Below are 23338 nucleotides of genomic sequence, written 5' to 3'. Positions count from 1 at the left end.
CCCCCTTTCCCGGGGAGAGGTTTTACCTCAGGCTGGAGCTCGGGAATGCTGGCCATAGGAGGCAACTGGAGGGATTCATGCCGAAAGAGGCAGCGGGAAAGAGCAAGCAGAGACTGTGAGTAATATCAGGGCAGTACAGGGACAACACAAGGGGAGAGACTGTCAGCTGTAATGGTGCTCTATGAAGACAGCAGTGTGCTTAGGCCCCATCAGGCTGATTTGACATGTCAAATCGAATTCGAAATCGGAGTCTATTGACGTCCGAATCAGTGCATCACCAACTTTGCGGCGCCGCACCAATTCCTAAAAGTAGTTTCTGCACTACTTTTGGTTACTTCCAGGGCAATTTCAATAGATATCTGTGCATGAACCCGCACAGATGTCTCTCAAATCGCCCCCCGAAGTCAGACTGAAATGCTGGTTCAAAATCCTGCGAGTTCAGCTTAATTTGCACAATTTCAAACCCGCATTCAGTGTGAACCTAGGCTTAGTCTTCATCCTTGCCCTGGGGAATCTCCATGGAAGTGTGCCAGTCAGGGAGGACTGGGGATGTGTGCCAGTCAGGGAGGACTGGGGAAAAAGGCAGCCAGGTGGGCTGGTGTCTTTTGCGTCAGTAGAACTGGGCTCAGGGTCTACTAGAAGGCAGAAGGATATGCTTGCTGTTCACTCCATATTGTACCACTTTATCCACAAAGGCACAGGATATTCCCAGCCTGTAATGGGCAGTTGCTGAATTAACACAAAAGACTGTCAGTTCCCCTGGTGTGACCAGCAGGAGCTGCATATGTGAACCAAGTTTGTGCAGGAGGAAGGAAATAAAGAACTTTGTGTAAATAAGGTGTAAATAAGGAGGTAGTTGTCCCCTTGTTCATAGTTCTGGACATTTTTCAAGTTCATACCCTCTACACTCCTCTCTGGTACATAACCTCTGTCATACCCTCCACACTCCTCTGCTGTGCATACTGCCCACTGTCATACCCTCCACACTTCTCTCCTGTGCATACTGCCCACTGTCATACTCTCCACACTCCTCTCCTGTACATACTGCTCACTGTCATACCCCCCACACTCCTCTCCTGTACATACTGCCCACTGTCATACCCTCCACACTCCTCTTCTGTACATAGTGCCCACTGTTAGACCCTCCACATTCCTCTCCATCATACTGCACATAGGAAATCTTCTCAGTCCTCATATTTGTTCTGCCCATTATTAGTACTCATTTAATTTTGTGATTTCTACTGTGATGTATGGAGGAACATAAGGGATCTCAGCTACTCTAAATATAGCACTTGTAAAAAAAAGTGTCCCTTAAAAATATTTTTGAAATGTTGGCAACTATGCATTTAGGCACTGCCCAAGGGCCTCTCTCTCTCTCTCTCTCTCTCTCTCTCTCTCTCTCTCTCTCTCTCTCTCTCTCATCCTCTCTCTTTCTCATCCTCCCTCTCTCTCTTTAATTTAATTTGTTATACCAAAAAATTGTTTGTATATTTATTATTTATAAAAGGCCCACCAAAATCCTCAGCACCAGGCCCATGATGTTCTTAATCTGGCCCTGATTGTATGGTGCCGACAGGGAAGGCTCATGGCCAGCAGAATATAATAGCTCAATGTGTGGATAGGAGAATGACATTTTTTTTATAATTTTTTTTTTCTTTCAAACCCCTGTTTGTATGAAAAATATTACCAAAGTATAGGCTGCCTTAGATCCGTTAGTATATGGCTTTAGGTGCTTATAGTATAATTTGAGTAATATAATAATTGTAAAGCTGTTCATTATACCAGCAATTCATTAATGTCTTCATCTTATATTTTTTAGATTACATTTTGGACGCTTGCTTTCATAATTTCGGAGCCAGAGGTTTACAAGAAGGTCATAAATGAAATTACTTCTGTGTTTGGTAAAGGAGGTAAGTATGTTTTAAATGCCAACAGGCATGAAGTCATCTAGCCTAATAAAAGAAAACCAATGCAAACACTACATTTTAGTCCACGTTGTGTGTGTCTGTGGACAAACCCTGCCCAGCTCAAGAGCTCGTCCACACATGTGCCCCCATAGGAAGCGGCTTCCTGTGGTGGTACACGGAAAAGAGGTGGAGCGAGACCTCAGAAGATGAGGTTAAAGCGGGGTTTTAACATTAGATTGAGGCTAATTTTACTAAGCAGAATCAGATGTTTTTTTAAAAATCAATGCAGTACTTACCGTTTTAGAGATAGATGTTCTCCGTGGCTTCCGGGTATGATCTTCGGGACTGGGCGTTCCTATTTGATTGACAGCCTTCCGACGGACGCATACATCTCGTTACCAGTTGCCGAAAGAAGCCGAACGTCGGTGCGGCTCTATACGGCGCCTGCGCACCGACGTTCGGCTACTTTCGGGAACTCGTGACGCGCTGTATGCGACAGTCGGAAGAGCTGTCAATCAAATAGAAACGCCCAGTCCTGCAGCCCATACCCGGAAGACACGGAGAACATCTATCTCTAAAACAGTAAGTACTGCATTGATTTAAAAAAAAAACACCCGATTCTGCTTAGTAAAATTAGTCTCAATCTAATGTTAAAAATTTATTTTTTGGGTGAACCTCCACTTTGAGGGCCACTCTGTATAATACCCTTGCACAAAGCAGGTAAATATAATGGGCGTCCTAACTTTGTGGCGGCGTAGCGTATCGTAGTACATGATTCTCAAAGTACTTGCCTGCTAAGTTACGGCGGCGTAGCCTAAAGCGAGCGGGCTTAAGGGCGCCTAATTCAAAATAGGCTGAGGGGGCATGTTCTATGTTAATTTGTGTTGACCTTACGTGATTGACGTTTTTTTGGAACGGCGCATGCGCCGTCCGCCTACATATCCCAGTGTGCATTGCGGCAACGTACGGCGCACGGGCCTATTGGTTTAGACGTGGACGTAAATGACGTAAATCCCTATTCACGGACGACTTGCGCAAACAACGGAAAATTTTCGAATTTCGACGCGGGAACGGCGGCCATACTTTAACATTACTATTCAAACTATTTGTTGGAATAACTTTAGGCCTGATAATGTGTTACGTAAACGGCGTATCTACTGCGTCGGCCGGGCGTACGTTCGTGAATAGGCGTATCTAGTGATTTACATATTCTACGCCGACCGCAATGGAAGCGCCACCTAGCGGCCAGCCTAAATATTGCACCCTAAGATAGGACGGCGCAAGCCGTCGTATCTTAGATAGGTTTAAGTGTATCTCTGTTTGAGAATACACTTAAACTTAGGTTGGCGCAGATTCCGAGTTAGGTCAACGTATCTACTGATACGCTGGCCTAACTCTATGTGAATCTAGCTAAATATCTTTTATATTTAAGTAAAAGGGGAAAAAAAAGACTTTGCAACCACTTCATTAGTGAAAATACTAATTTATTCCAATGTAAAATCATGTGGAAGACCACAACAAGAGATCTAGCATGTTTTGATGGGCAAAATATGCCTTATTTATAAGGAGTTCAAAAGAATATGAGATGCTGACAAATAACATAATTCTTCACCTAATTGGTTATATAGTTACATAGTAGGCGAGGTTGAAAAAAGACAAAGTCCATCAAGTCCAACCTATGTGTGTGATTTTATGTCAGTATTACATTGTATATCCCTGTATGTTGTGGTCATTCAGGTGCTTATCTAATAGTTTTTTGAAATTATCGATGCTCCCTGCTGAAACCACTGCTTTTGGAAGAGAATTCCACATCCTAACCGCTGTTACAGTAAAGAACCCTTTACTCAGTTTAAGGTTAACCGCTTTTCTTCTAATTTTAGTGAATGGCCAAATTTCTCATAAGAATTCCCTTTTGCAAAAAAGCTTTATCCCTTTTGTGCATTAAAATCATTTACCCTCTCAAGCGTCTCCTCTCCAGAGAGAACAAGTTCAGTGCTCTTAACCTTACCTCATAACTAATGTCCCCCAGTCCCTTTAGTTTTGTTGCCCTTCTCTGGACTCTCTCCAGTTCCAACACATCCTTCCTGAGGACCAGTGTTGCCAACCCCCCGAAGTGAAATTTACAACAAAACTTACAAACGGCACCAATTTTTTACTGGCAAAAAAGCATTAAATTTACTGGCAGGTCCACATTTTTTACTATACGTCGTACCGCCATCTTGCCTGATACCGGAAGTTGCCGCATATGAGGCAGCAACGAGCAGGTGAGCCTGGCTCTCATTACGGGGGGCCATTCTTATATATACTGGAGTGGGCTGCAGTGGAGAGACACCCCCAGATAACGTGTCATTACACAAAACACGTCGGGAAGACTCCATTGCCGCCACATCTTTATTTACCACATGCGATGTAACTTCCATTTTCATGTAAGTGCAATTGCTTATTAAAACCTTTGCTTTTTTACGGTATCACGCTATGTTGCCTCCTCTCTTCTTCTCCATATCTTTTCACTGTTGAAAACATACCTGTGGGCAAGCTGTAAGCCATTTTGGGCTAAGTGCACACTCATCTGGGCGAATGCTACCCTATTGAAGAGCCATTGGTCGGTCTCTTGTTCCTTGAGGAGTTTTCCATGATGTCCTTATTGGTTTAAGCCTGTTTGACTCATGGGATAAATAAATGATAAGCGCTCCAGATATGTGATAAAAATCACAATAAAGGTAAATAAAATTAAATTATAAAAAACGTAAAATATACAAACAGATCCAAGTGAATGAACAGACTATATTAAATACAGAGTCCGTCCAAAAAATAGTGCAAAGGGGCAAACCTCTGGGTACTGGGGATGACTAGCCCTCTGTATGTCCAGATGCGTCAAAAACGCAGTGATGTGCACTAATATTTGTGACAGTCTATAAGACAAGGTGCAATGAGCATGTGTGATAAGTGCTTCCAATGAGTGAATCAATCACAACCAAAGTACCATACCAAGTGTATATGTACAGACACACTCAATGGGCCAGATTCAGGTAGAATCATGCAATATTTGCGTGGGCAAAGAGCAAAGATTTTTCTCTGCGCCCACGCAAATATTTTGAAATGCCCGCGATTCACGGAGCAGTTGCTCCGTAAATTGCGCGGGCGATATGCTAAATAGCCCTGCGTAAGGGCGCCTAATGTAAATGATCCCGCCGGGGGCGGGAATCATTTAAATTAGGCGCGCTCCCGCGCCGAGCGAACAGCGCATGCTCCGTCAGGAAACTTTCCCGACGTGCATTGCGGCAAATGACGTCGCAAGGACGTCATTTGCTTCTAAGTGAACGTGAATGGCGTCCAGCGCAATTCACGGTTCACTTTCGTAAACGACGTAAACTTCATCAGTCCCCTGATGAAGTCACGAGGTACGTGACGTAACGCCGTAGGGAGTCGAGACCGATCTAAACACCCGCACAAGCCGGAGGCCATCGGACGTCAGGCGGCTTTTCGATCGCCACGTCGTCGCGAATTTCAAAAGCAGTTTTGCACCGTTTTTGTATACATTTTTATATTTTTTTTTTTTTCTGTACTACCAATTTGGTACAATAAATCCTGTCCGAATTTTACCTACTACACCATTGGAGGCTGTTTTTCTTCTCCCCTCCCTTACCACATCCCTGACTCTGGATATTTAGCTCGGACATATCGGAGGCACATAACAGCTGGAACAGCCTGAGTGACCAACTCTGGGAGACACGCGAGACGGGATCGCAGCACTGCAGAGACAGTACTATATGCTCACATATAGCACCCTCAAGGTAAGGGCACTATATTACCTGTGAGGACGCACCACCTTTGTTCTGAGTGAAGAGAGCAGAAGCTCAGGAGGTCATCCCTTTATCATCCTCTTATGGACTGTTCATCAATTTATTTATTTATCTATTTATTAATTTTTGCACTTTATTTTGCACCATTTGCACATCTCTGTGCTTCTGGATTCGTCCAGGCACCTAGAGGTTTTCACCTTTGCACCATTTAGAGGTTCATTTGCATTTGTCATATCCCCAGCAGGACATCTACTCTTTTATAGTCATTGAGTGTGTCTGTACATATACACTTGGTATGGTACTTTGGTTGTGATTGATTCACTCATTGGAAGCACTTATCACACATGCTCATTGCACCTTGTCTTATAGACTGTCACAAATATTAGTGCACATCACTGCGTTTTTGACGCATCTGGACATACAGAGGGCTAGTCATCCCCAGTACCCAGAGGTTTGCCCCTTTGCACTATTTTTTGGACGGACTCTGTATTTAATATAGTCTGTTCATTCACTTGGATCTGTTTGTATATTTTACGTTTTTTATAATTTTATTTTATTTGCCTTTATTGTGATTTTTATCACATATCTGGAGCGCTTATCATTTATTTATCCTATTTATCCTTTCGTGTTATGTGAACACTTTAGATATAGCTGCCCCAGGTATTATCTATTCACTATTTTATCATATTTTGTATACTCACAGTAGCGCATTGGCCTTTCTTCTATATTATTCACTGTTTGACTCATGAAATCCCAATGGGAGCAGGTTCTCTATTTTCCCGCCGGGATTCCCAGTTGTTTTCCTGACGGGAAAACTGCGAGGAAGCATACACATGTCCGGTTTTCCCGGCCAAAAGCTCTCCTGGCAATTTTCCTGCCGGGAAAACCGGTCGTGTGTACGAGGCTTGAGACTTCCATAGGAGGATAGCCATGCAGGCAAATGCATCCAGCAAGACACCACATCTGCATGTGTAAAAATACTCCTATAGCAACAGTCTTTAACAGTTCCAAACACAAGACTTAACAGTTCCTTCACTTTTACTGCAATTGCTCCTTGTAGTTCTCCAATACACTGATCTCTCGGTCTCTCACTAGACCCACTGATTCACTGTCACTGAATCCCTTGAGCACCTCCAATCTTTACAGTGGTTTCTTCCTCAAGCGTCACCCCCCCTTCTCTGCTGGGTCCCTAGCTTGACACTCAAGATACTTCTCAAGCTTCACCCTCACTGGCCTGCTTGGTCCCTAGCTTGATACACAAGGCTGCTCTGCAAGCGTCACCTCCGCTGGCTGGGTCCCTGGCTTCATTCCCACTGAAGTTTCCCGATTCCTCACCGTTCCCATCTGGTGAGAATGCTGCTCCGGTACTTGCCTCAGTTACTCACTGTGGTTCCTGGTAATAGGGCAGATAGTCCCTTACTGGCGACAGCTTCCCCTCTACCTCCGACCATGTCAGGTTCTCCGGCTGGCTTCACCCAAATATAAAGGCTCCACCAGCAGACCAAGGGATTCAAGAAAACCCCTGCCCATTGGCTAAAATACCCCATATACCCATAACCTGACTTTGGGTTGCCCTTCTCATATCTAGTACCACCAAGTACCACGTAGTGGTAGAAGAGAAAAAGTGCAACAAGGCCAAACTTAGGGAGAAATCAATGGATCTCTAGCAATCAATCAGGATAACTACTCCTGGCAAGTTTGAACCCCCAATCACGTTCCCCCCCCCCCTTGCTCCCTGTTTTTCCTTCTCCCTCCCCTTTTCCTCCCTTCCCTGTCATCTCAGGCTCCCACTGGCATCCCCCCCCCCCTTGCTCCCCGTTCCCCACCCCCTTCCTTTTCCTCCCTTCCTTGTCATCTCTGGCTCCCACTGGCATTTCCCCCCCCCTCCCTTTCCTTCCCTTGGCCCCTTGCTCCTCCCCCTTCCCCCCCCTCTCATTCAACCATTATACACCTACTTCTCACCCATCACCTTCTTATTTTTGATCACGCGTGTCACCATCCCCCCACTCCCCTCCCTGTTCATCCTAGGTTCGGCCTTAGCGCTCATAAATACTCTGTTTACGTTAGACACACGGGTCCCTCCATGTATGTGTTCACCCCTGGCCACCGTGGGGGTTCTATCTGGCCTCGTCCGCCTTATTCCATCGGCGGACTCGCCTTAGGTGAGCAGTTATACCCATGTCTTTTCCCTGTGTTTATCTACAGTGTTGTTTTAGTCTATTATTGATATATTGTTTAATTGTCTCTAGATCTTCTCCTGACGAAGCGGGTTAACCCGCGAAACTAGTTGAGATACTGCCATAACCCTCAACTCATCGCAATGTTTTCCTCCTTCTGTTCATGGTGTTGTTTGGTTGTGACCATTTTAATTTTGTCAATTGTCTGTCATGTTGTTTTGTGTAATAAAGATTTATATTTTTTTATATATTTTTATTCTAATGTGTAATTTTATAGTGGTACCGCAATAGTCCTAATTGGCCCTTTTTGCTCCCTCTTGGCTCTTTGGTTCGGGGACCTTAGATCCAAGTACCTTATATCTACTCCTGGCAAGTGAGGAGCAATCCTGTCTAAGCTCCAGGGTTCTACATATACAAAACCATAATGTGAAATACCTCCACGCCAAATAAGTAATGATTAAAATTAGGGTTGTCCCGATACTAGTATCGGTATTGGGACCGATACAGAGCATTTGCGCGAGTACTTGTACTCGCACAAATGCTCCCGATGCCTGACCCAATACTTGGTCAGCGGGCGGTGGTTTTGAGCATATAGGTCGGGCAAAGTTTGCAAGCGGAGAGGGCAGGTGTATGTTGCTCTCCCCCTCTGCTCGCCGCGTCCCCCTCTGTGCTCCTGCTGTCCTCCATGCTGTGTCCTGTGTCCCCCCTAGTGATACTGCTGTCGGCGCTCCTCCGTTTTCCTGCTGTCCTCCATGCTCTGTGTCCCGATGCCTGTGTCCTCCATGCTGTGTCCCATGTCCTGTGTCCCCTACCGTGATGCTGCTCTCCCCCCGAGTGATGCTGCTGTCCGCGCTCAGTGTCCCCCTCCATGATCCTGCTTTCCTCATGTCCTCATCCATGCTCTGTGTTGTCCTCCTCCGTGATGCTGCTCCCCCCTACAATGCTGCGTGTCCCGTGTCCCCCCTCCTGCTGCTGTCCCCCTCTGCGCTATGTTTCCCCTCCATGTCCTCCTCCACTCCCTCTGTCCTCGTCAGGATGGAGAGCAGGATGGAGAGCGGAGGTAGGAGCCACTAAACCCGGCTCCTACCTGTTCTGAATGAACAGAATCAGTGATCACTGACTCTGTCCATTCACATAACTGAAGCATCGTAACCTGTGTTTACGATGCTTCAGTTTATGTATGGACAGGAGCCTCTGTCTCCCGTCCATTCATTTCAGCTGAGGCTGCTGAGAAAGGGACTGGGGAACCTGTATCCCTACAATAAATAATTAAAAAAATAAAATGTAAATAATAAAAAAAAACACTGACAATCCACTACCCCCCCCCCCCCCAAAAAACAATATATATATATATATATATATATATATATATATATATATAATCACTGTAAAAATAAAAAAAAAAGTCAGTGTCACATGACATTAAAAAAGTATCGGTATTCAGTATCGGCGAGTACTTGAAAAAAAGTATCGGTACTTGTACTCGGTCTCAAAAAAGTGGTATCGGGACAACCCTAAATTTAAAATATATTCAACTAATGAGAAAAATGCTGCTCCCCTTAAAAAGTGAAAAAACACCTGATTTTTCTAGCATAAAATTAGGCATAGTAGCGCGAGCTACAGTATGTCTGTCTTGATTTTTTTAGCGCGGTACTCACAGTGCAATCGTACATTGAAGATACCGACTCCCCGCAGGGAATGGGTGTTCCTATCCAGACGGAGGATAATTGACGGCCGGCTCTGGCACGTCACGCTTCTCCGGAAATAGCCGAAATAGGCTTGGCTCTTCACGGCGCCTGCGCAGGCGCCGTATAGCGCCATGAAGAGCCGAGACCTACTCCGGCTGTCTTCGGGGAGCGTGACGTGCCAGAGCCGGCCGTCAATCATCCTCCGTCTGGATAGGAACGCCCATTCCCCGCGGGGAGTCGGTATCTTCAATGTACGATTGCACTGTGAGTACCGCGCTAAAAAAATCAAGACAGGCATACTGTAGCTCGCGCTACTATGCCTTAATTTATGCTAAAATGTTGCTATGGAGGGTGAACCACCGCTTTAATGTAAGGAGCCATTTGGCTGTTGTTTTTATGCTTTTTTTAACAATTAAATCAGTATTACTCTATGGATGTCTTACATTCTTGTTATATATCCTGTTTTTAACTATGAGGAAGAGGTTTATCACACTACTTCTGTCATATCCAAATGTGAGCAGGCATTATCCTGCCAAAGCGATATTTGACTTTCTTTTTAATTAAAGAAGTTGAATACATCTGGTAAGCAGATTATTTATCCTTTGCACTTTGGGTGTTGTTTCTCAAGTTGTCTGGTGAAGGATTACCTATTTGTCTGGTGGAGCAATCATTTTCACTCACACAGCAAGATTTTTCTGACACTGGATTTCTATGAACTAATTAATTTTTAGTTGGGACTTTTACTATTACTGGATTTCTGTCACTGGATTTTTATGAACTTTATGATTTTTTGCTGGGACTTTATTGTTCGTAATAAGGAATTTTCACTTATGTGTTTGCTGCAGACTCAAATCATGGTATAATATGCTTGTTAATTAATATCACTGGTTCATATCACCTATTGTGATCTATGAACAGCGCCCCCGATTTCACTTTACATACAAAACCATATTTAATTTTGTTAATGTGATTGAGCAAATAGCTCCCTATAATGTTTGTGTCTCTCTTTGGGCAGGTCAGCATCATTTGAGTATTACCGCGATTGATTTGAAGAAAGTCCCCTTTGTGAAGTCCTGTGTCCTCGAGGCCTTACGGCTGAGGTCTCCAGGAGTGGTTTTCAGGAAAGTGGTAAAACCATTGAAAGTCTATGTAGGTATTTATTTCTAACCTTCTGAAAATGTAATAGCCAATGGGAAGTCATTGTTTTATTCATACCTTCCTACTCTGATAGCAGGTGAAATTGCATACTGTGTTTCTCCATATCATACTGAAGTTGTTTAAATCCTCTTTCGAGGTCTAAATTGGCACTAAGTGTTTGTTGAAATATGTCCTCAATGTTGGTCTGGCGACCTTTCATAAAATTGAATACATCCATGTCTGGGTAGATAAAAAACCATATAGATTTCAAGTGATTGTGAAGAAAAATATCTTGCGCCAAAATATAAATTAATAAATAAATCAATAAACTGCAGCTGCTACCCAAATAATCATAAGATTATAAACAGTGGTATATGTGAGGGTGGGTGCGCTAGTGATGAATACACTATACATATAATTATAGCTAATAACATATATATTAAGTAAAGTGCATGTATACAACAACATCAATACAATTTTCCCAGTGGTAATACTACTTTGCAGGCGCTATAGCACTAAAAATAGCGCCTGCAAAGCGCCCTGAAAGAGCGGCTCCATTCACTCCAGTGTGAAAGCCGAGGGCTTTCACACTGGAGCGGTGCGCTGGCAGGGCATCAGAAAAAGTCTTGCCAGCAGCTTCTTTGCAGCAACCCTGCCCATTGAAATCAATGGGCAGCGCCACCGAACCACCAGCAAAGCGCTGCTGTATCGCAGTTTTGCGGGTACTTTAACCCTTTTTCGGCCGCTAGCGGGGGTTAAAAGCGCCCCACTAGTGGCCGAAAAGTGCCGCAAAAACCACGGTAAAGAGCCGCTAAAAATAGCGGCGTTTTACCTCTTTCGCTCGGGCGCTTTTAGTGTGAAATCAGCCTTACCCTTACCAGATATATTGGACATCTTGTATTAACCTTACTTTAGAGTGCTGGAGTGCTATATGTTCCTTTGCATATACAGTGCATCGGGAAAGTATTCACAGTGCTTCACTTTTTCCACATTTTGTTATGTTGCAGCCTTTTTCTAAAATTGATTAAATTCATTATTTTCCTTAAAATTCTACAAATAATACCCCATAATGACCACGTGAAAGAAGTTTGCTTGAAAAACTTTGCAAATGTATTAAAAATAAAAAAATAAAAAAGATCACATGTACATAAGTATTCACAGCCTTTACTCAATACTTTGTTAAGCACTTAAGGACCAGCAGCCGCAGCTGTACGTCGGCTGTTTGAAGCGATTACCGTTGTTATGGCAGCAGCTAGCTGCCATAACCCCGGTATCCTCTTCCACAGTGGGAGGCTGGCTTTCAAAAGTGGTCTCAGCAGCAGATTCGCAGCAAGATCACTTTAATCGGGGGCGGGAGAGGCCCTCCCTCCCAACGTGCCCTGGTGGTCGCGGCAAGGGGCGGGCTGGGCTGGGGGGGGCAGGGTGGGAGTTGTAGTCAAGCTGTGCTAAAGGTAAGGACCTTATTAGTGCAGCAAACTACATCTCCCAGGAGTCTCAGAGGCAGGTCATGTGGCACGTCAGGGGAGTCCCATGTGACTTGCTCAGCTTGTGGGCTGGGGCCGGGCGCCCCAGCCCACAAGAAGTTGCCACTCCTTTGTTATCTTGGCTTTGTGCTTAAGGTCGTTGTCCTGTTGAAAGATGAACCTTCGCCCCAGTCTGAGGTCCAAAGCAATCTCGAGCAGGTTTTCATCAAGGAAGTCTCTGTACACTGCCACTGAAAAATATTCCCACAGCATGATGCTGCCACCATCTTACTTCACTGTAGGTGTGGTATTGGCCAGATAATGAGCAGTGCCTGGTTTCCTCCAGACATGAAGCTTGCCATTCAGGAATTTTGTTTCTCACGGTCTGAGAGTCCTTCTGGTGCCTTTTGGCAAACTTCAGGCAGGCTGTCATGTGCCTTTTACTGGGGGATGGCTTTGGTCTGGTCACTCTACCATACAGGCCTGATTGGTGGAGTGCTGCAGAGATGGTTCTTCTTGAAGGCTCTCCTCTCCACAGATAAACACTGTCAGAGTAAACATTGGGTTCTTGGTCACCTCCCCTGATCACTCAGTCAGTAGGAAGAGCCCTGGTGGTTCCAAACTTCTTCCATTTATTTTTAATACATTTGCAAATATTTCAAACAAACTTCTTTCACATTGTCATTATGGGGTAGAACTTTTAAGAAAATAATGATTTTTTTCCACTTTGGAATAAGGCTGTAACATAACAAAATGTGAAAAAAGTAAAGTGAATACTTTTCGGATTTACTGCAGTGTGTTGCTAACTAAAAAAAACTCATTGCTGTATTTTGTTCTTTCTGCAGAATTATGAGATTCCTCCTGGGGACATGTTGCTCCTGTGTCCGTATTGGGCTCACCGGGACCCAAAATATTTTCTGGATCCTGAAAAATATAAACCAGTAAGTTTATCAAACACATATATAAGGTGGCTTTGGTATGCAATGTTTAAAGATAAATGAAGCATGTTTAAAGCTAAACTCCACCACCTAAATCACAGTTATGACATGTATGTAGATATAGGAAGGCCTGGGGGAAAAAAGGAAAAATTAGGGGAATAAACATTTTTTTTCAAAGTAAATTTTTGTTTTATTCCAGAAAAATTTGAAATAAGAACAGGTGGGATATGTTGTTTCACAGTGATAAATAGTATATCTATGACATGGTATTCAAACTATATAACATGAAGACCTTAACCACTTAAGACCCGGACCAAAATGCAGGTAAAGGACCAGGCCCCTTTTTGCGATTCGGCACTGCGTCGCTTTAACTGACAATTGCGCGGTCGTGCGACGTGGCTCCCAAACAAAATTGGCGTCCTTTTTTTCCCACAAATAGAGCTTTCTTTTGGTGGTATTTGATCACGGTGCGGTTTGATGCGGTTTTTATTTTTTGCGCTGTAAACAAAAATAGAGCGACAATTTTGAAAAAAATGCAATATTTTTTACTTGTTGCTATAATAAATATCCCCCAAAAATATATAAAAAAACACATTTTTTCCTCAGTTTAGGCCTATACGTATTCTTCTACCTATTTTTGATAAAAAAAAATCGCAATAAGCGTTTATCGATTGGTTTGTGCAAAATGTATAGCGTTTACAAAATAGGGGATAGTTTTATTGCATTTTTATTCATTTTTTTTTTTTTTTTACTACTAATGGTTGCGATCAGCGATTTTTTTTCCTGACTGCAACATTATGGCGGACACTTCGGACAATTTTGACACATTTTTGGGACCATTGTAATTTTCACAGCAAAAAATGCATTAAAAATGCATTGTTTACTGTGAAAATGTTAATTGCAGTTTGGGAGTTAACCACAAGGGGGCGCTGAAGGGCTTAAGTGTGACCTCATCTGTGTTTCTAACTGTAGGGGAGTGTGGCTGTAGGTGTGACGTGATTGATTGTGTTTCCCTATAAAAGGGAACACATGATTGATGACGGCGCCACAGTGAAGAACGGGGAAGCTGTGTTTACACACAGCTATCCCCGTTCTTCAGCTCCGGGGAATGATCGCGAGACTCCAGCGGCGATCGGGTCCGCGGGTCCCGCGGCCGCAGTCACGGCTGGGTACGTGATTGTGCCCAGCCGTGCCATTCTGCCGACGTATATCGGCGTTAGGCATGTAGACAAGCAAATCCTGGAATACAATTCAAGTAACACTTTACTTCTCAATGCAGTTCTCAAACAAGAGAAATATGCATTTCTGCCACTTGGGGGCACGGCAGGGGGAAGTTTTCAGTTTTTAGTTTGCTTGTGGGCTCCATCTTGTACTTCCTACAGTTGGGTGATTGTTGAGATACAGTAGATCAGGGGTGCCCAACCAGTGGCCCGGGGGCCACATGTGGCCCGCTGGGCTCTCTGATGTGGCCCACGACCTCCTGCTCTGGGATGGAATAGATTAGAGTAAAATACTGCTACTAAAGGTAAGTTTATTACTAAAATCCCAGTGTATAGCTTCCTGGGACAACCACTAGTTGGACCCTAGGGAGTCGAGAATATAGCTCATTAGTTTTATTCTTATTTTTTTTTTATTTCTATTTTTTTTTACCATTCAATTAATGATTTAACAGTGGAAGAGGGGAAGGATACGGTAAAAAGGGAACATTGTGTTTTTCCTTGATTATTCTTACGTCATATGGATATATTAACTCTTTTTTGTCTATAGGTTTTATGTTTAGGATCATTTGTATGAGTAATATAATCCGACAGAGCTCGATTGTTATTTCCATCTTTGTCACTTGTGTCTGATACAACATTGTTCATTTTCAATAAAAAAAATATTGAAAGCAAAAATCCCAGTGTATAAATGGGAATATGTGTTCTGCAGTGGTTACTGGGCTGCTTTCAAACGGATGTGCAGGTGCAGAGCAGTGCACCTGCAGGTTACCTGCATTGAGCCATAGACTTCTATTACCTGCAAGTTTGGTGTGCTTTCTGAAAGTGCACCACACCTATAGGATATAATAGAAGTCTATGGCAAAGTGCAGCTAACCTGCAGGAAAGCTACAGGTGAACCCGCGGTGCGGGTAAACAGTGTATCAGTGTGAAAGCAGCCTTAGACCCTACATTCACCTCTAAGGAGTGGCAGATGTAAATGGACTTGTGTCTGTTTACAAACACCTACCTCCAATCTGATCTGCTAAAAAAAGACTTGAGTGGGCTCTATAGAGTAGAGCGGGCTGCCATCCACTTGCTCCATTTATTGTGGCCCGCAACTGGTTACCAAGTCGTTTAAGTGTCCCCCGCTCATCAAAAGGTTGGGCACCCCTGCAGTAGATGATAGTTTCTGTACTCTCATTAGTTGAAAGGTAAGAGGGGAAATGTATCTGACAAATTTTTTATCGTTTTAACCATTCATGTTCTCCATCACAGCATGCTTCCCTTCCCTCCTCTCAGTAAAATGGTGAGACCAACATCTAATTTGGAAACATTTTCACAGTGTAATTTCTGCTGAGAATAAAGCTTCAATTTGCAAATATTGTGAGAATATTATTTTACAAATGCTACAAGATTGGAAGAAAGGAAGGAGATACATCAAGGGTCACTCCCACATAGGGCCCTGATCGCCAGTAGTGATACCCAGATATAACAATAACATGCCGAGGGAATGTCAATGGCTGCATCCCAATTGTGCTCCATATACCTGTGGAGCTGTATTGATTTTAAATGTAATGTCTAGTCACTTTTGTGACTGTCAATTGTTCTATTTTGTAATTTTGTGTTAATATTGTGTTAATATTTTTGTAACAAATTGTTAATTTTTACTAACCAAGTGTCTCGTATCTGGGTACTGCAACAGTCCTATCACTACTGGCGATCAGGGCCCTATGTGGGAGTGACCCTTAATGTATCTCCTTCCTCTCTTCCAATCTCATAATTCAGGATGATGGTACCCACCCCTATTCTTATTATAATATTGAGGCAACCCCTTTCTATCCAAATGCTACAAGGATGACAAAACACATCCTGGCATGCCAGAGATGCCCTAAAGATACTTAAAAAAATACTGTATTCATCGCGGTATAACGCGCTCCCGCGTATACCGCGCACCCCTAAAGTTGCCCCCAATCCTGTTGGAAAAAAAGTTTTTTTTGTACTTACAGTTTTGGTGTCTTGCGCGGCATCCATCGTCGGCCTCGTCGGGTCCGGCGTCCTTCTGCGGCTTCGGGTGTCCTTTTCGTCGGGTCCGGCGTCCTTCTGCGGCTTCGGGTGTTCTCTTCGTCTGGTCCGGAGTCCGTCTGCGGCTTCGGGTGTTCTCTTCGTCTGGTCCGGAGTCCGTCTGCGGCTTCGGGTGTCCTCTTCGTCTGGTCCGGCGTCCTTCCCGCTCGTTTCCAGCGTCGAGTTTTGAATACTGCGCCGACATATACAGAGCGCAGTACACTCGTGTATTGTCGGCAATGCTTGGCTACCCGCGCTGACGTCCTGTACAGCCAGGACGTGAGCGCGGAAGGAGCCGAGACTATCCGACTATACCCGCGTGTACTGCGCTCGGTATATGTCGGCGCAGTATTCAAAACTCAGCGCGGGAAAGCGGGTATCCGCGTATACCGCGCACCAACGATTTTGCCCTGATTTTCAGGGCAAAAAAGTGCGCGGTATACGCCGATAAATACGGTACTTTATGGATTGAAATGATGAGGACCAGAATGAAAGTGTGGGGAGCTTTTCCCTTCAGAGTTATTCCAGAAACACTCAGTTTCTTCACTAGCAGCATCTTCAAGTAAGGAAGTGTTACAAACCACGGCCTCCCAAAAATACACAATCTTTTCATATTTAGATAACATGACACCTGAAAGTCAGGAGAACATTCTTCAAGCTCTTGCAAGAGCAATATATGCTTCTGGATCAGCATTGTCAATAACGAAAAATGCATATTGGCAGGAAGCTTCTAAATTATTATAAAGGAAAGAGGGGTGGTTTCCTGTTGTGAAGTATAGGCGAAATGTTCTTAACATATACAGTCCTTGGTATTCCATTTGTAATAACAATCAGAGATAAAAAGAGCCATTGATTACTGTATACATGCCACTGGCAGGGAAGGGGTTAACACTAGGGGCGATCAAGCTGTTAAATGTGTTCCCTCACTGTGTGTTTTAACTGTGGGGGGATGGGAGTGAATAGAGGAGGAGACATATTGTTGTTTACACACACACATCCCTGTTCTCGCTCTGTCAAGCTCTGCTGTTCCGATGCTTCTCGCTACTCGATCAGAAAAAACACAGCCGGCGTTCAGGACGGAACGCGATGACGTCATGGCACCCTACGATCGTTTCGTCACGATAGGACTTCAACGGGGGATTAGACGGATCTGGCTAATCCCCCGTTGAAGTCCTATCGTGACGAAACGATCGTAGGGTGCCGTGACGTCATCGCGTTCCGTCCTGAACGCCGGCTGTGTTTTTTCTGATCGAGTAGCGAGAAGCATCGGAACAGCAGAGCGGAGGCGCTTCTCCAATCCACCACCTCATGCACAAAATTCACTGCATAATTGTAAGTGCATTATCTATTAAACCATTCTCCTTGTTAAATGTTATACGCTATGAGAGATCCTCTTTTCTTGTCGTTTACGTTATCCTGGATCATATGCTGAGTTCCTGAGTCTTACTGAGATTATCTAGACGGACAGGGTATTGGGAGACCATACTTCCCACAGGCTCCATGAGACTGATGCAAAGCAGTCTTTTCCTTCGGTAAGCAGGCAATCTTATCACACGGGTGTTCTGTTGAAATTTATCCCACTAATAGCAACCAGGAGGTCATCACATTGTTTGTACAGCATTTTTTTTTTCACAAGAAACGATGCTGGATTAAGTCACTTGATTCCTTCACTTCATGGCTTCTATTGACTTATTTCTTTAATACACCAATTTTTTCTCTTGTCTTTCTGGCTTTCTATTCCATTCCAGAAATGAACTTTTTTATTTATTAATTTCATTTAATGAATCCTATATTTATCATTTATTAGCGCTGCACTGTTCTCTGTTTTTATATGTGAGGGTTTACAACCACTTTAAGGCCTCATTGGAAATACTGTGCTTTCTTCCCACAGGAACGCTGGACGGAGGAGATGGTAAACAACAATGTATTTCCGGCTGGCTTTATAGGCTTTGGTGGAGGGAAGTATCCGTGTCCTGGCAGGTCAGTGTAGCTTCATGACATGGAAAAGGACTTGTTAATAAAAACTGCTGCTAAATAAAATAGAAGTGAACCTTGTAACACCCAGTCAGAATCAGGCTGCCATTGTTCTGGTGCAGGTTGGGAAATGAGAGCAGGTATCTAACTGGTTGCTTTAAAGTGATATTACACACATGCTGTTTATTTACATTATCCCTTCTCTTTCTGTATATGCTAAAGTTTGATTGCTGTGCCCTTGGATGGCAATCAACATCCTTGGTACATAAAGTGCCACATCCTAAGTAATTGTGTAGAATATGAAAGAAAAAAAGAAGAATGGACTTTGTAGGCACTATTAGAAATGTAGAAAATGATTTTTAATCTATAAACAAATATAAATACAAAACAAGATGCCTGATGCATCTGATAGAGTTATAAAATACATAGTATTAAAAGAAACAATGTAAGAATATGAAAACCAGTGAGTGGACCACAGGTAGGAGTGAGTGATGGTTGTTGTCACTGTCGCTGATAAGGACTGGTCTAGCCTGGGTCAACACTGTTCAATTCTTGACATGTATATGTAGTGTTCCAGAAGTTGCTCTACTAGTTTCGCGGAAACAAGGCCTCTTCTTCGGGAGCTTAGAAACTATGACATAGAAGATGGTATCAAAAAATAAATTAGAACACTAGTGTTGAGAACATATGCTGAACAATACAACCCACAACTGGGCATTTGAATAAGCATAGAACAAGTATTTACGATATACTGAACAATTTAATGGTGTCTTGGTAGAGTATTTGGTGCGGTCGCGCGCTGTCCAGGTTGGTGGCCCCTGCCCCACTGCACCCAGCCGGGTCAGCGGAGGTGGAACAAGCTCAATGCCAGTGGCCACTGGAGTCCAGAAGATGGTTCAGTCTGCATACAAGGGGGTACATCAGGTAACTGAAAAGGTAAGTCTAGGGGACCCAAAGGTAATATTTAAAAGAGGGGGAGGGGAGGGAAATTGATTTCCCTATATACAGAAAAAACGTCAGCTGAAATCTAGGTAGGCCATTGCTTGGATGGTTTCCCTTTTTTTTCCTCCCAGCAGCGAGTCAGGTGACAGCCATCCACCAATGGCACACGGACTCATCCCATCTTAGTCCCACAGCTCTTCCGCCCATCCAGCGCCCTGGGGCTTGCCCACAATCTCCAGGTGCGCACGCGCCATCGGGTTGCGTGACGTCTGGCACGTCCGCGCGCAGGGTACAAAAACAGCATAGCGAGTGTGCACTCTCCAGTTGTCTTGGGGAGAGCCACATCGCTTATAGTGGAGCCAGCGAGGATCGTACATATACAATACAAACAGGTGAGCTGCAATACCTTCTAGGTCCAATAATACCCTTCCCCCTTAACGTTCTCACCACAACTTGGCAATGTTTCCTGTTATCTTTTTAGACCCACCTGGACCGCAATCCATTAGCAAGGGCTGTATCAGTCCACAGCCTGCTTGTATGCAGGCTGAACCATCTTCTGGACTCCAGTGGCCACTGTCATTGAGCTTGTTCCACCTCCGCTGACCTGCTGGGTGCAGTGGGGCAAGGGCCACCAACCTGGACGGCGCGCGACTGCACCAAATACTCTACCAAGACACCATTAAATTGGTCAGTATATCGTAAATACTTGTTCTATGCTTATTCAAATGCCCCGTTGTGGGTTGTATTGTTCAGCATATGTTCTCAACACTAGTATTCTAATTTATTTTTTGATACCATCTTCTATGTTACTGGGCCATATTCTGAGTAAGGATACGATGGAGTATCTCAGGATACTCCATCGTATCTCTCTTTTTTGGTCCGTGTATCTATGCGACTGATTCTTAGAATCATTTTCGCATAGATACACTTAAGATCCGCCATGTGTAAGTCACTTACACTGTCGGATCTTAAATGTATTTACTCCGCCCGCCGCTAGATGGCGTTTACGTTCAGGTCTCATTTGTTTATGCAAATGAGCCTGATACGCCGATTCCCGAACGAATTCGCATCGTGTAACCGTCGCTAACGTCGTTTGCGTAAGCGTAAACTTACCCCTGCTATATGAGGGGTAAGTTTACGCAAGTCCCACGTAGGCCATGTTAAGTATGGCGTCGGGTCCGTGTCGTGTTTTTCCGTCGGCTACGTCGTTTCCCTAAGTTGTTCTTGAATACGACTTTACGTCAATGACGCACACGTCGGCGTCATTGACGTTTTACGCCGAGAACTGGAGCATGCGCACTGGGCTATTTTAAGCCTGGCACATGCGCAGTTCGTTAGAATCGGGGGCGCGCTTAATTTAAATAGAAGCCGCCCCCTTGGAGATACGTGTGGCTACGCCGGGCCATTTACACTCCGTCGCCCCAAACTACGGAGCAAGTGTTTGGGGAATACAGCACTTGCTCCTGTAGGTTGGGGCGGCGGAGTGTAAATGGCTTACGCGCCGCCCGCGGGAAATCTACGAGAATATGGCCCATAGTTCCTAAGCTCCCGAAGAAGCGGCCTTGTTTCCGCGAAACTAGTAGAGCAACTTCTGGAACACTACATATACATGTCAAGAATTGAACAGTGCTGACCCAGGCTAGACCAGTCCTTATCAGCGACAGTGACAACAACCATCACTGACTCCTACCTGTGGTCCACTCACTGGTTTTCATATTCTTACATTGTTTCTTTTAATACTATGTATTTTATAACTCTATCAGATGCATCAGGCATCTTGTTTTGTATTTATATTTGTTTATAGATTAAAAATAATTTTCTACATTTCTAATAGTGCCTACAAAGTCCATTCTTCTTTTTTTCTTTCATATTCTATACTCTTTCTGTATATGGTTGATGGTGTTTCGTCAGATTAGGCGACACGTCAGAATGGTAACGGAAGTTAAATATGTGACCAGCAGCAGGGGACTATATGCTCCTTCTGCCACTGTTTCCCTTCAAACAGGCTGGGAAAGAGCTAGGTCATATGACAGCTGTACATTGATTAGGAAAACAGGGACTTAGATTTCGTTTTTTTTTTTTTTTTATAAAATAATTTTTGTGCCATTGTTTCATCAGATTAGGCAACCCGTCAGATGTGTAATGGAAGTGATGTTCCATTACCTCCATCTTGCTACACCCCACACTCCTCCATAGTAAGGATACACTGAGAAGGGGGAAAGCGGACATCTTGTTGCACCCATCGGAGTTTTGAATTCTACACATATTTTTAACAGTAAAGTGATTTTATATAGTGAAATACAGTACTTAGAACTGGTTAGATGTTGAATTTTACAAGCAGCGAAATTCTGTCAGATTTGCAAACCTATGAGCTTGCCACTGCTTTTAAAATTTAACATCAAACCAGTCAGACGGAGTTCTAACTACTGTATTTCACTATATAAAATCACTTTACTGTTAAAAGTAAGTGTAAAATGCAAAACTCTGGTGGGTGTAACAAGATGTCTGCTTGCCCCCTCTCAGTGTATCCTTACTGTGGAGGAGTGCGGGGTGTAGCAAGATGGCGGCACAAAACATCACTTCCGTTACACATTCTGATGGGTCTCCTAATCTGATGAAACAATGGCACTGTAATTATTTTATATATATAAAAAAACATCTAAGTCCCTGTTTTCCTAATTAATATCCAGCTGTCATATGACCTAGCTCTATCTCAGACTGTTTGTAGGGAAACAGTGGCAGGAGGAGCATGTAGTCCTCTGCTGCTGGTCCCATATTAAAAAAAAAAAAAAGACAGTCTTTGGAATACAGAGTAAAAAAAATGATATCAAACAGTTTCAAATTAGCATTCAAATATATTTTAAATTATACAATATATATTTTAGATATTTATTATATACTGTATTTTAAAATATTTTATAATGTAGCTGTGCGGAATCAGCACGCCTGCATCACACATTTTAGTGCTTCCCAATGATTGAGGGGGGAGGTAGTGTCTGAAGAATGATTGGACATGAAATTCAGAATAGTTTTGGAAATCACGGCTACACAAACAGAGCCTCGTAACAAATTGTCATTGAGCCTACAGTTCATACCCCTACGAGCTGTCGGGGGGCGCACTAGAGTCAGATACACCAGGGCGTGATCGGACCAAATGAGATGTCCCATGTAATCCGGTAGGGGTGTATCTAGGAGGGACTGAGAAATAAAGAAATGGCCCAGTCTGCTATAGGAGTTGTGGGCTGCGGAATAGTGGCTGTAATAGCTCTCCCGTCGGGTGTTGAATGCACCAGACATCAACTAGGTGTGCGGAGTGTACCAGTGATTTAATGCGTGTCAGTGCAGAGAAAGATGAAGCAACCAGCTACGTCTATAAGGGAGTCTAGGACCTCAGGGTTAAAGGATTTATGAAACGCAATGGAAACTTCTTTAGATTTGGCATGAGGGTTATTACTATGAAACAAAAGTTTGATAATATTGGTTACGCAGGACTGGTATGGAGCCCGTGCGTTTCCTGCAGTAGCAGAATACAGTAAAACCTTGTTTTGCGAGCATAATTCGTTCCAGAAACATGCTTGTAATCCAAAGCAATTGTATATCAAAGCATTTTTTTTTACAGGGTATAAAAGAGAAGAGAGGCACCTAAGTGTAGCAATAAGTTGCTAAATGTTGTACCTTCATTAAATGTAACCATATTGCTACACTTAGAGGCTCCTCCCTTCTTTTTTATACTCAGTTGTGACATGATGCTACTCTTATATCAAGACATCGCTTGTATATCAAGGCAAAATTTATTAAAACATTTTGCTTGTCTTGCAAAACGCTCTCAAACTGTATTTTTCCCTTACTGTATTGGATAGCATTTTATGAAAATGGTAAAGGAATTGGCTCCATTTCTCCGGCACATGAAACCCCCTGCAATTAAAAGATGCCAAGTTAATCGGGCAGACAGTCGCCATAGGACATGAAAGGGAGGAGAGAGAGAGGAGAAAACAGGCAAACCAGGCGTCTCATAGATCAGCAGTTCTCAGCAGATAGAGAGGGACCAG

The 23338-nt window shown here is 43.6% G+C and overlaps 1 protein-coding gene across 2 annotated transcripts in view; it reads left to right on the top strand.

The window, feature by feature from the left end:
- LOC120936244 (24-hydroxycholesterol 7-alpha-hydroxylase-like) overlaps positions 1–23338 on the top strand; it is a 114544-nt gene that overhangs the window by 71565 nt on the left and 19641 nt on the right. For both annotated transcript variants that reach the window (XM_040348457.1, XM_040348458.1), the window contains 4 exons: positions 1820–1910; positions 10591–10724; positions 13021–13116; positions 18265–18353. In XM_040348457.1, the coding sequence (XP_040204391.1) occupies positions 1820–1910; positions 10591–10724; positions 13021–13116; positions 18265–18353 (410 nt within the window). The remainder of the gene's footprint in view (positions 1–1819; positions 1911–10590; positions 10725–13020; positions 13117–18264; positions 18354–23338) is intronic.

The sequence above is a fragment of the Rana temporaria genome, chromosome 4 (assembly GCF_905171775.1).
Source record: "Rana temporaria chromosome 4, aRanTem1.1, whole genome shotgun sequence".
Taxonomy (NCBI): Eukaryota; Metazoa; Chordata; class Amphibia; order Anura; family Ranidae; genus Rana; species Rana temporaria.
The sequence above is the reverse complement of the archived record's forward strand: the minus strand, read 5'-3'. Positions and strand labels throughout refer to the sequence as shown.